This window comes from Priapulus caudatus, unplaced genomic scaffold (assembly GCF_000485595.1).
Source record: "Priapulus caudatus unplaced genomic scaffold, Priapulus_caudatus-5.0.1 Scaffold110, whole genome shotgun sequence".
In the NCBI taxonomy this organism is placed as follows: Eukaryota; Metazoa; Priapulida; class Priapulimorpha; order Priapulimorphida; family Priapulidae; genus Priapulus; species Priapulus caudatus.
The window spans coordinates 172,290-182,052 of NW_014577171.1; the positions used below are offsets into that span (position 1 = coordinate 172,290).

The window sequence follows — 9,763 nt, forward strand, 5'->3', positions numbered from 1 at the left end:
ATCGAAAAATCCGTGACCAGTTATTTACGAATTGCAGATCGAAAATACAATAATTTCGTGACAGACGGCCTGATTTTTTTCTAATGAGTAACTCAACGTAAACCAATTAATGTGGTCTGCAATCTATAACGATTAACGATCGCTGAGTTAGCATTGATTTGTTAATTTCCTTAACGAAATTGGCCTGAAATTTTGATTTGTATACTATGAAGATGTGTTTATTAGCTGCCTACGGCTGCAAGTCACACAAACATCTGTATTGGCTGAAGAAGGTGTGCCTGAAATTGCGGTCGCTGGACAGTCGCTTTCCGCACAATGTTTGGTGGAAAATAGACATAGGCCTACAATTCGTTTGTATATCGGTGTATGTGTGTAGGAGTGTATTGGTGTAACGTGCGCGCGCGCCGCGCATGGTGTGTGTGGTGTGTTGTGTGTGTTGTGTGTGTGTGTGTGCGTGCGTGTGTGTGTGTGTTTGTGTGTGGGTAGTGTGTGTTAGTGTGTTGCGTGTGAGTGTGTGTGTGTGTGTGTGTGTGTGTGTTGTGTTGCGCGCGCAGCGCGTGTGTGGGTATGTACGTGTGTGTGCGTGTGCGTGTGCGTAATGAGAGAAGACAGTACAAGCGTCATGGCGCTAGGTCCCAGGCGCGCCATTGCGTAAATTAATTCGCTATTCGTTTGTCTTCTAGCGCAGTAAAAACAAAGAAGAAGGTATGCGACGAAACAGACAGGCCGCACGGCAGTCAGCTAGCAGACTACGACTACCGCAACACCTTATTCGCGCACGGCATCAGTTCCCGCGCGCCGGGTCACGCACACACACGCGGCATTGACGTAGTACTACTCACATCTGCAGCCACATCACAAAAAACACACACACGGAGAGAGAGAAAAGAAAGAAGAGAGAGAGAGAAAGAGAGAGAGAGAAGAGAGAGAGAGAGAGAGAGAAAGAGAGAGAGCAGAGAAGCAACCGACTCTACGCGCGCGCGCGAGTGTGTATTTTTCTTGACGCGCTTTGTGCGATCGCAGCGAACACAACGGAAGGTGAGGTGTGAAGAATTCGCCGCGAGAGAGAGAGAGAAGAGAATAGTAGAACCGTGGCGCAATTTCCATTTGCTTTCGTGCCGCCGCGCGTCGGAGGAAATCGACGGTTGACCTTCACGCTGTGAGCGGCGAGGGTCATACAGCGGTGGGCCAACCGGCTGCCCGCGTGAACCGCCGTTTTTGTTGTGGGCCAGCTTGACGGCCGCCCGCCGCCGTCCCCGTGCATTGTGTGGACACCGGGCTGGCGGCGGCGTAGCAGCACGCGTACCGACACACGCACGGACGTACGCACGCGCTGATGCACACAGAGCGGACGTACGTCACACGGAGAACACGTGACACACGGACAAAACGCGCGCACAATATACGCATACACACACACAGCACACACCACACAACAGCACACACACTGCGCATAGCACGTACACAGCATCGCAACACGCGCACACCTCGCGTACACGCACTGAGGGGATATGGAATAGAGTGTCACAGTTGAGCGCGCTATATGTAACATCTAGCCACCGTCAGCTGCCGCGGAGAGAGAGTTTAGGGCACAGCCACTACCATCATCCCGTGAATGAGCTCTCACGACAGGCCAAGCTACGCGCAGGAGATATGAGTGAGAGAGATATATGTTACTTCCCCGACTGTGTTGCCCAGCGATGAGCACACGCTTAGGAGGGAGAATAGAGAGAGGAGAGAGAGAGAGAGAGAGAGAGAGAGAGAGAGGGAGAGAGAAGCGAGAGAAGATAGAGCGATGGGAGGCGATAGAGAGAGAAAGGGAGAGAAGATAGAGCGATAAAGGAGAGAGTGAGATAGCGAAGCGAGAGCTGAGAGAGGCGAGAGAAGCGAGAACGAGAGAGAGAGAAGAACAGAAACAGAGAGACCGAGAGAGGGGGGGAGGAGAGAGGAGAGAGGAGAGAGAGAGAGAGAGAAGAGAGAGAGAGGAGAGAGGCGAGAAGAGAGCGAGAGAGAGGAGTAGAGAGAGAGAGAGAGAGGAGAGAGAGAGAGAGACCGAGAGAGAGAGGAGAAGAGAGAGAGAGACGAGAGAGAGAGAAATGAGAGAGAGACGAGAGAGAGAGAGAGAGAGAGAGAGGGAAGGGAGCTAGGGAGTACGAAAAGAGAGAGCGTGTGTCGTGTGTGCCCGCGCGCTGATGCGCCTCTGGAATGCGTTCGCGCGCCGTTTCTTGGAATTCGGCCAGAAACACTTTACCTGGGCTGCCGAAGAGGTGCGGCGGCACGCGCGCCAGCAAAGCGACGGCAGCGTATCGACACACTTGCAGCATCAACAGAGCAGCATCATAGCAGCAGGCAAAGCAGGGCGCAGGCACAGGGCAGCAGCAGGCAGCAGCAGCAATAGTAAGAGGTATACGTGATAACGATATTCGTCGCTTAAAACGCCATGCGGCGATAGAATGAACGACGTCGGCGACGACGACGATCGACGATGACGAAAATGCCGGAAGAGTAGGCGAACATCAGCAGCCATTGCAGGCGGCGTCTAGCTGTGGCGTTCGTGCTCGTGTTGGTGGTTCGTGGCCGGGCGGTGGAGCCGACCGCAAGCGACAACAAGACGATGAGCGAAGACGACGTCGACGAACAGAACGACGTGTGTGACAGCGTGTGCACGTGCAGTGAGTCCGGACTGTCACGGCTGCATCCGACCGAAACAGGCCTGACGCTACATTCCACAGGCTGGCCGAGTGACGAGTGATGGCTAACATCTCCGAAATGTAAGTACAATAATAACAACCTACACCGCCTACTGTGAGGCGCTTGCAATCTAAGTGTCAGTAGCTTAACGAAGACAAGGATATATATTATAATATATATATATATATAATATTATATATATATATATATATATATATGTGTGTGTGTGTGTGTGTGTGTGATGTGTGTTGGTGTGTGCGTGTGACCGTGTGTGTGTGTGTGCGTACTGGCGTGCGTGCGGCCGTGCCGTGCGTGGGCGTGGCGTGCGTGGCGTGGCGTGTGTGTAATGTATCGTGTGGTGTGTTGTGTGTGGTGCGTGCGTGCGTGCGTGGGCGTGCGTGCGTGGCGTGTGCGTGCGTGTATGCATTTATGTATGTTGAATATACAGGGTGTGTTATGTATCGCTATATAGCGGCTGGTAAACTGATAGCAGCACAGGGCACGTCCGTCGTGTCATTGTGTACACGCGAATACGAAATTAATTCGCGTAATTATGTCAGGACCATCCATTGTTGAGTCACTAATGTGCGTGGCGTGTGTGCGTGAGTGCACGCGCTGTGTGCGTGCGTGGGTGACTTGGTTTCCAATTAATAATAGCGGAATAGGTTTGGCTAATGTGGGGGGTGAACAGTGTAATATATAATATAATATATATACATATATATATAATATATACAATATATATATATATATATATATATACACATATATAAATATAATAACATTGTGATGACAAACCACGCCGGTCTTAAGCCTACATACCAGGCGGCGGAAGCGACGTAAAGACGACGTCATCAATGACGTCATCGCCTCTGCACAAGTTCACGGCCCCCGCTGGCCACTGTCCGCTCACTGGCGGGGCGGGGCGGAGGGTGAGGGAGGAGAAGCGAAAGCCGCCTTAAGTCATTAGCCACCGCATATATGAATTCTCCACCGTCCTGATGCCCGCTCGGTGGGTGCTCGCAAGAGCAAAGTCGACCTCACCCGCATGCACATTCCGAAGGAGTTAAGATAGTTTAGCAATTCTGTCACTACGCGCGACGCTTAGATGACTTGATGTCGTCACCGACTGCTTTGTGACATGCTTTGCTGCCCGCGGCTGTGACATCGCGCGATGGACAATGATTAACAGTGACGGTGATGAAGTATTATCGCTGTAGTGCCGCCGTCGAAATTCACGACACGTTAAGTTGAATCGAGACGATTTCGCAATTGATCTCGTCACAGAGTGCGGCAAAGAAGACAGACAGAGAGAGAGTGACGCATATATACGACAGTGACGGCCTCGTCCGAGCTGTCATCACTCACACACGCACGCACGTACCCACATAGCACGCAAGCGCGTGCAGCAGCACAACACACACACGCGGCACCGCACGCACGCACGCGCGCACACACACGCGCACGCACACACGCAGCAGCAGCACACAACGCACACACACACCAACGCCCGAGCTGGCTGTTGCTAATATTCGTCTGCTGTGACGTAACTCATTTAAGCGGGCGGACGAGGCTTGTCCTGTATAGCGCGACCAACGGTCCGCGGCCCCGCTCTTGACATATATCGTCACCGCGGCAACCACTCGGAATAAATCATTTACGGCGAACACATACACTTTTGAAGCTGAAATGTCACGCGCAGTATCATGGGGCCGCTCAATATACCCGCCTCTAGCTCTGTCCTCTGTTCTCTGCTCTCGTCTCTCTCTCTCTCTCTCTCACTCTCATCTTCTCTCTCTCTCTCTCTCTCTCTCTCTCTCTCTTCTCTCTCTCTCTCTCTCTCATACTGCCTTCGCTCTCATGCTCTCTCTCTCTCTCTCTCTCATCTCTCATCTCTACTTCTCTCTCTGGCTCTCTCTCTCTCTCGGCTCTCTGCTCACTGTCTTTTTCTCTTCTTCTGTCTGTCTGTCTGTCTGTCTCTTTCTCTCTCACACGCTCTGCTCTCTCTCCTCTCTCTCTGTCCTCCTCTTTCTATTCTGTCTGTGCTGGTCTCTCTCAGTCTCTCTTTCTCTCTGCCTCTCCTGTCTATGCTGGTATTTCCTTGGGCTTGCGAGCCAATGTCCTGCTCACTCCTCTCTGCTCGGCCTTCGCCGCTCTCGCCCTGCTCTTTTCCCTCCTCTCACGCCTTGCCCTTGTCTGCTTCTTTTCTCTCTCAGCTCTCTCATCCTCGCTCTCCTCTATCTCGCTCTCTCTTCTGCTCTGCTCTCCTCTCTCTGCTCTCTCTCTCGTCTTCTCTATCTCGCTACTCTTCTCTCTCCTCTCTCTCTTCTCTCTTTCTCTCTCTCTCTCTCTCTCTCTAAATCTCGCGTCTCTTTCTTCTACTCTCTCTCTCTCTAGCTCGTCCTCTCTCTCTCTCTCTAATATATATATATATATATATATTTAATTTCTTTATTTATATATATATATATAATATATATAATATTTATATGGCATATATTATCTGTATTTATATATGCAGCGTAGAATGCTTGATACAGCGAATGATGAAATCAATGCCAGTAGTTGGGTCATGCACAGGCGTTGTTTCTCTCTTCTTCACTTTCTACCTCTCGGGCATGGGCTGTTTATTAACCTCTAGACGTCCACGCGCCGTCGTGTGGCGCTTGCGAGGTGTTCCACCGATCTTAGGCCATTCCAGCCGACTTGCCGGCCACGGGCGACAGTCTAGGTAACCTTGTGTGAAAGTTTCGTTTTGCCCCTGCGAGTATGTAGGCTACTAGCAATCTCGACTCCCACAGATTCTTGCGTCACTTGCCCAAACATATTGTTGGGTGCGCTTGCTGCCGCCGCCAGCCGCGCCTCGTCGTCGCCGTTCGTCGTCTTCGACGAAGCGTGCGGGTTCACGTGTCTGCAAGGGCCGACAAGCGAGTATGGGGCGGGCTCGGTTGTCTCCCTACCTATTAGTAAGCCAGCTAGGCATTGCACGGCTGGCTAAAATGTAGTACATGCAGCTCTCTCTCTCCTCTTGCCGACTCTCTCTCATCTCTCTTCTCTCTCTCTCTCTCTCATCCTCTCCTGTTGCTTTCTCTCTCTTTTGCTCTCTCTCTCTCTCTCTCCCTCTCCCTGTTGCTTTCTCTCTCTTTTGCTCTCTCTCTCTATCTCTCGTGCGTATGTGATATGCACACGCGTGTACGTGTACGTGTTCGAATGCGTGCACGTGTACACGAGATCGTGCGAGTGCTGCGCGCGCGTATGCGTGCACGCGTGCAGGAGTTCGTGCATACGTCCTCCCGATACATTTCTTGAATATCGGGGTATATGCTCTCCAAGCACTCACCATGGTCCATCGCTGGGTCAAACATTGCGTCAGCAGCTGGTGCTGGCAGGTCAACCATGCTGAGCGTCTCAACCTTATGCGATTTGCCTTTACATAGGACCAATATCGAATGTGTATAGAGGAAGACTGTGAGAGGAGGAAGATGGAAGGCAGCATAGAATATGGTTCGGTTAGTGTTAGGGCTAGGGTTAGTGATAGGGTTAGGGTTAGCTGCAGGGTTAGGGTTAGTGTTAGGGTTAGTGTTCGGAATTGGGTCTTAAGGGTGAGGTTAGGGAAAGTGTTAGTGTTAGGATTAGGTTAGGGTAGTTAGGTCGGGTGAGAGTGCGCCGGTCAGCGTCGTCAGTGTTACGTGTAAAGAGATGGAAGATCGTCAAGGGTGAAATATGTGCGTGTGTGCGTGCGCGCGTGCCTGCGTACGTGCGATGTATTGCATTGTGAAATCAGTAATTCATTGGAACTGGTGCGATCCCACGACTCACGTGGCACCGGCCGATCGCGTAATTCTGTTCACGTTATTAAAAAAAAAAAAAAAAAAAAAAAAAAATACCAAACCGCAACCTCACTGTGTAACACACTACAGCTACTACACTACACTACACTACAGCTACCGGAATGTTGACCATAACACGGATTAAAGCTCGGCAGCAGCAGCAATAGTTGTGGTAGTATTAGTAATAGTAGTAGTAGTAGTAGTAGTATTGTATTTAGTAGTATTAGTAGTATGTAGTAGTAGTAGTAGTAAGTAGTAGTGCAGTAGTAAGTAGTAGTAGTATGTAGTAGTAGGAGCGGCAGGCAGTCACGCACACACGCACTCACGCACACACGCACGCACATAGTGACTCAACAATGGATGGCTTGACATAATTACGAATTAATTTCGTATTCGCGTGTACACAATGACACGACGGACGTGCCCTGTGCTGTATCAAGTTTACCAGGTATATAGATACATAACACATATGTATATTCATACACACACACATACACACGCACGCACGCACGCACGCACGCACGCACGCACGCACGCACGCACGCACGCACGCACACACACACACACACACGTACACATATAATATAATATATATCCTTGTCTTCGTTAAGTACGTGACACTAGATTGCAGCGCTCACAGTAGGCGTGTGTAGTTGTTATTATTGTACTTACATTTCGGAGATGTTAGCCATCCACTCGTCACTCGGCAGCTGTGGAATTGAGGTCAGGCTGTTCGGTCGGATGCAGGTGACAGTCCGACTCCTGCACGTGCACACGCTGTCACACACGTCGTCTGTCGTCGACGTCGTCTTCGTCATCGTCGTCGTTGTCGTGCGGTCGGCTGCCACCGCCGGCACGAACACCAACACGAGCACGAACGCACAGCAGACGCCGCTGAAGGCTGCTGATGTTCGCCTACTCTTCCGGCATTTCGTCATCGTCATCGTCGTCATCGTCGTCGTCGCCGACGTCGTCATTCTATCGCCGCATGCGTTTAATCGACGAATATCGTTATCACGTATACCTCTACTATGCTGCTGCTGCTGCTGCTGCCGCCACTGCTGCTGCTGCTATGATGCTGATCCTGTGATGCTGCAAGGTGTCGATACGCTGCCGTCGCTTGCTGCGCGCGTGCTGCGCCACCTCTCGGAGCCCAGGTAAAGTGTTTCTGGCCGAATTCCAAGAAACGGCCGCGCGGACGTTCCAAGGCGATCACGCGGGCACACACACACACGCTCTCTCTTTCTTCCTAGCTCCCCCTCTCCACCCTCTCTCTCTCTCTCTCTCTGTTTTCCTGTCTTTCTCTCTCTCTCGCTCTCGCTCTCTCACTCTCTCGCTCTCTTTCTTGCTCTCGCTCGCTATCTCACTCTCTCTCTCTATCGCTCTTTCTCTCTCGCTTTCTCTCTCTATCGCTCCCTCGCTCTATCTCTTTCGTTCTCTCTCTCTCTCTCTCTCTCTCTCTCTCTCTCTCTCTCTCTCTCTCTCTCTCTCTCTATCTCCCTCTAAGCGTGTGTATCGCTGGAACACAGTCGGGGAGAAGCTAGCTGTGTTGACAGCGAGGGATGCCGGCCAGGTAGCTGGGCTGTCGTAAGAGCTCGCATCACGGGACTGAATGGTAGTGGCTTGTGCTACATTCTCTCGCGGCAGCTGACGATGGTAGAGTTATGATATAAGGCCTCACTAGGTGACACGAGTTCCAACGCCGGGCATGTGCGTGCGTGTACGCGAGTGTGCGTGTGCGTGCGTGTAAGCGTGTATGCGAGTGTGTGTGTGTGTGTGTGTGATATGCGTATATGTGGCGCGCAGTTTGTCCGGTGTCACCGATGTGTCCGATGCGTACGTCCGTCATGTGTGCATCAGCGCGTGGCGTAACGGTCGTTGCGTGTGTCGGTAACCGTGTGTAACGCCGCCCGAGCGGTGTCCACACAATGCCCGGGGCGGCGGCGGCCGGCGTCGAGCGGCAGCGGCGGTTCAACGGGGAGCCGTTGGCAACGCTGTTGAACCTCGCCGCTCACAGGTGAAAGGTCAACGTTCGATTTCTGCTCGCGACGCGCGCGCGGCGAAAGCAAAACTGGAAAATTGCGGCCACGGTTCTACCTTTCCCTTCCTCTCTCTCTCTCTCGTCGGAATTCTTCACACCCAGCTCTGTGTTCCCGCGATCGCACAAAGCGCAAGAAAAATACACACCTCGCGCGCGGCTTAGGTCGGTTGCTCTCTGTCCTCTCTCGAATTTCCCCTCATCTCTCTTTCCTACTCTCTCTCTTTCTTCTCTTCTCGTGTGTGTGTTTGCGTGAATTGTGTGGGTGAGAGTGAGTAGTACTACGTCAATGCGCGTGTGTGTTTGAGCGTGACCGGCCGGCGGAACTGATGCCGGTGGGCGATCGAATAAACCTGTGTGGGTAGTCGTAGCTGTAGCTGGACTGCCGTGGCATTGCTGTCGTCGATACTTCTCTTTGTTTATGCGCTAGAAAGGACATACCGGAATGAGCGAATTAATTCACGCAATTGCCACGCTGACCACCGCCAGTGACGTGTATGTGTTCTCTTCATTACGCACACGCACAGCACACACCACACGTACACGACGTACACACGCGCCGCGCGCACACACACACCCACACACACACCACACGACACACACACACACACACACACAACTCACACCACCGACTAACACACACACACCACACAGCAAAACACACCGCAACGAACACGCACCACACACACACACACAGCAGTCACACCACACACACATCACACACACCCACACACAACACAGCACACAGCACGCGCGGCTAGCGCGGCGGCACTGCGCCGCAGACGTACACACGCATACACCCTACACACATACAACCGTATACAAACGAAATTGTAGGCAATATCATATTTCACCAACACATTGTTGCGGAAAGCGAACTGTCCAGCGACCGTACATAATTCACAGGACACCTCTCAGATATCAGATGTTTGTGTGACTTGAGAGTAAGGCAGTAATAACACATCTTCATAGTATAGCGCCAAGTCAAAAATTTCAGGCAATTCGTTAAGGAAATAACAAATCAGATGCTAAACGTCAGATCGTAATCGTCATAGAGTATGAGACCACATTAATTGTTATACGTTAGTAAACTCAATTAGAAAAAAATCCAGGATCTGTCAGAATATGTGTACTTTCCTGATTGCAATTGCTAAATTAAGACTTGGTCACGGATTCGATATCATTTACAACAATGTCACGTGCA

General features: G+C 51.4%; 1 protein-coding gene across 1 annotated transcript in view; it reads right to left on the reverse strand.

Annotated features, from left to right (window-relative positions):
- Nucleotides 1-7,772, reverse strand: part of LOC106805331 — a 21,162-nt gene extending 13,390 nt beyond the window's left edge. Inside the window, exon 1 of the mRNA XM_014806882.1 lies at nucleotides 7,194-7,772. Within this exon, the coding sequence (XP_014662368.1) occupies nucleotides 7,194-7,498 (305 nt within the window). The 5' untranslated portion in view covers nucleotides 7,499-7,772. The remainder of the gene's footprint in view (nucleotides 1-7,193) is intronic.
- Between the last annotated feature and the right edge of the window lie 1,991 nt (nucleotides 7,773-9,763).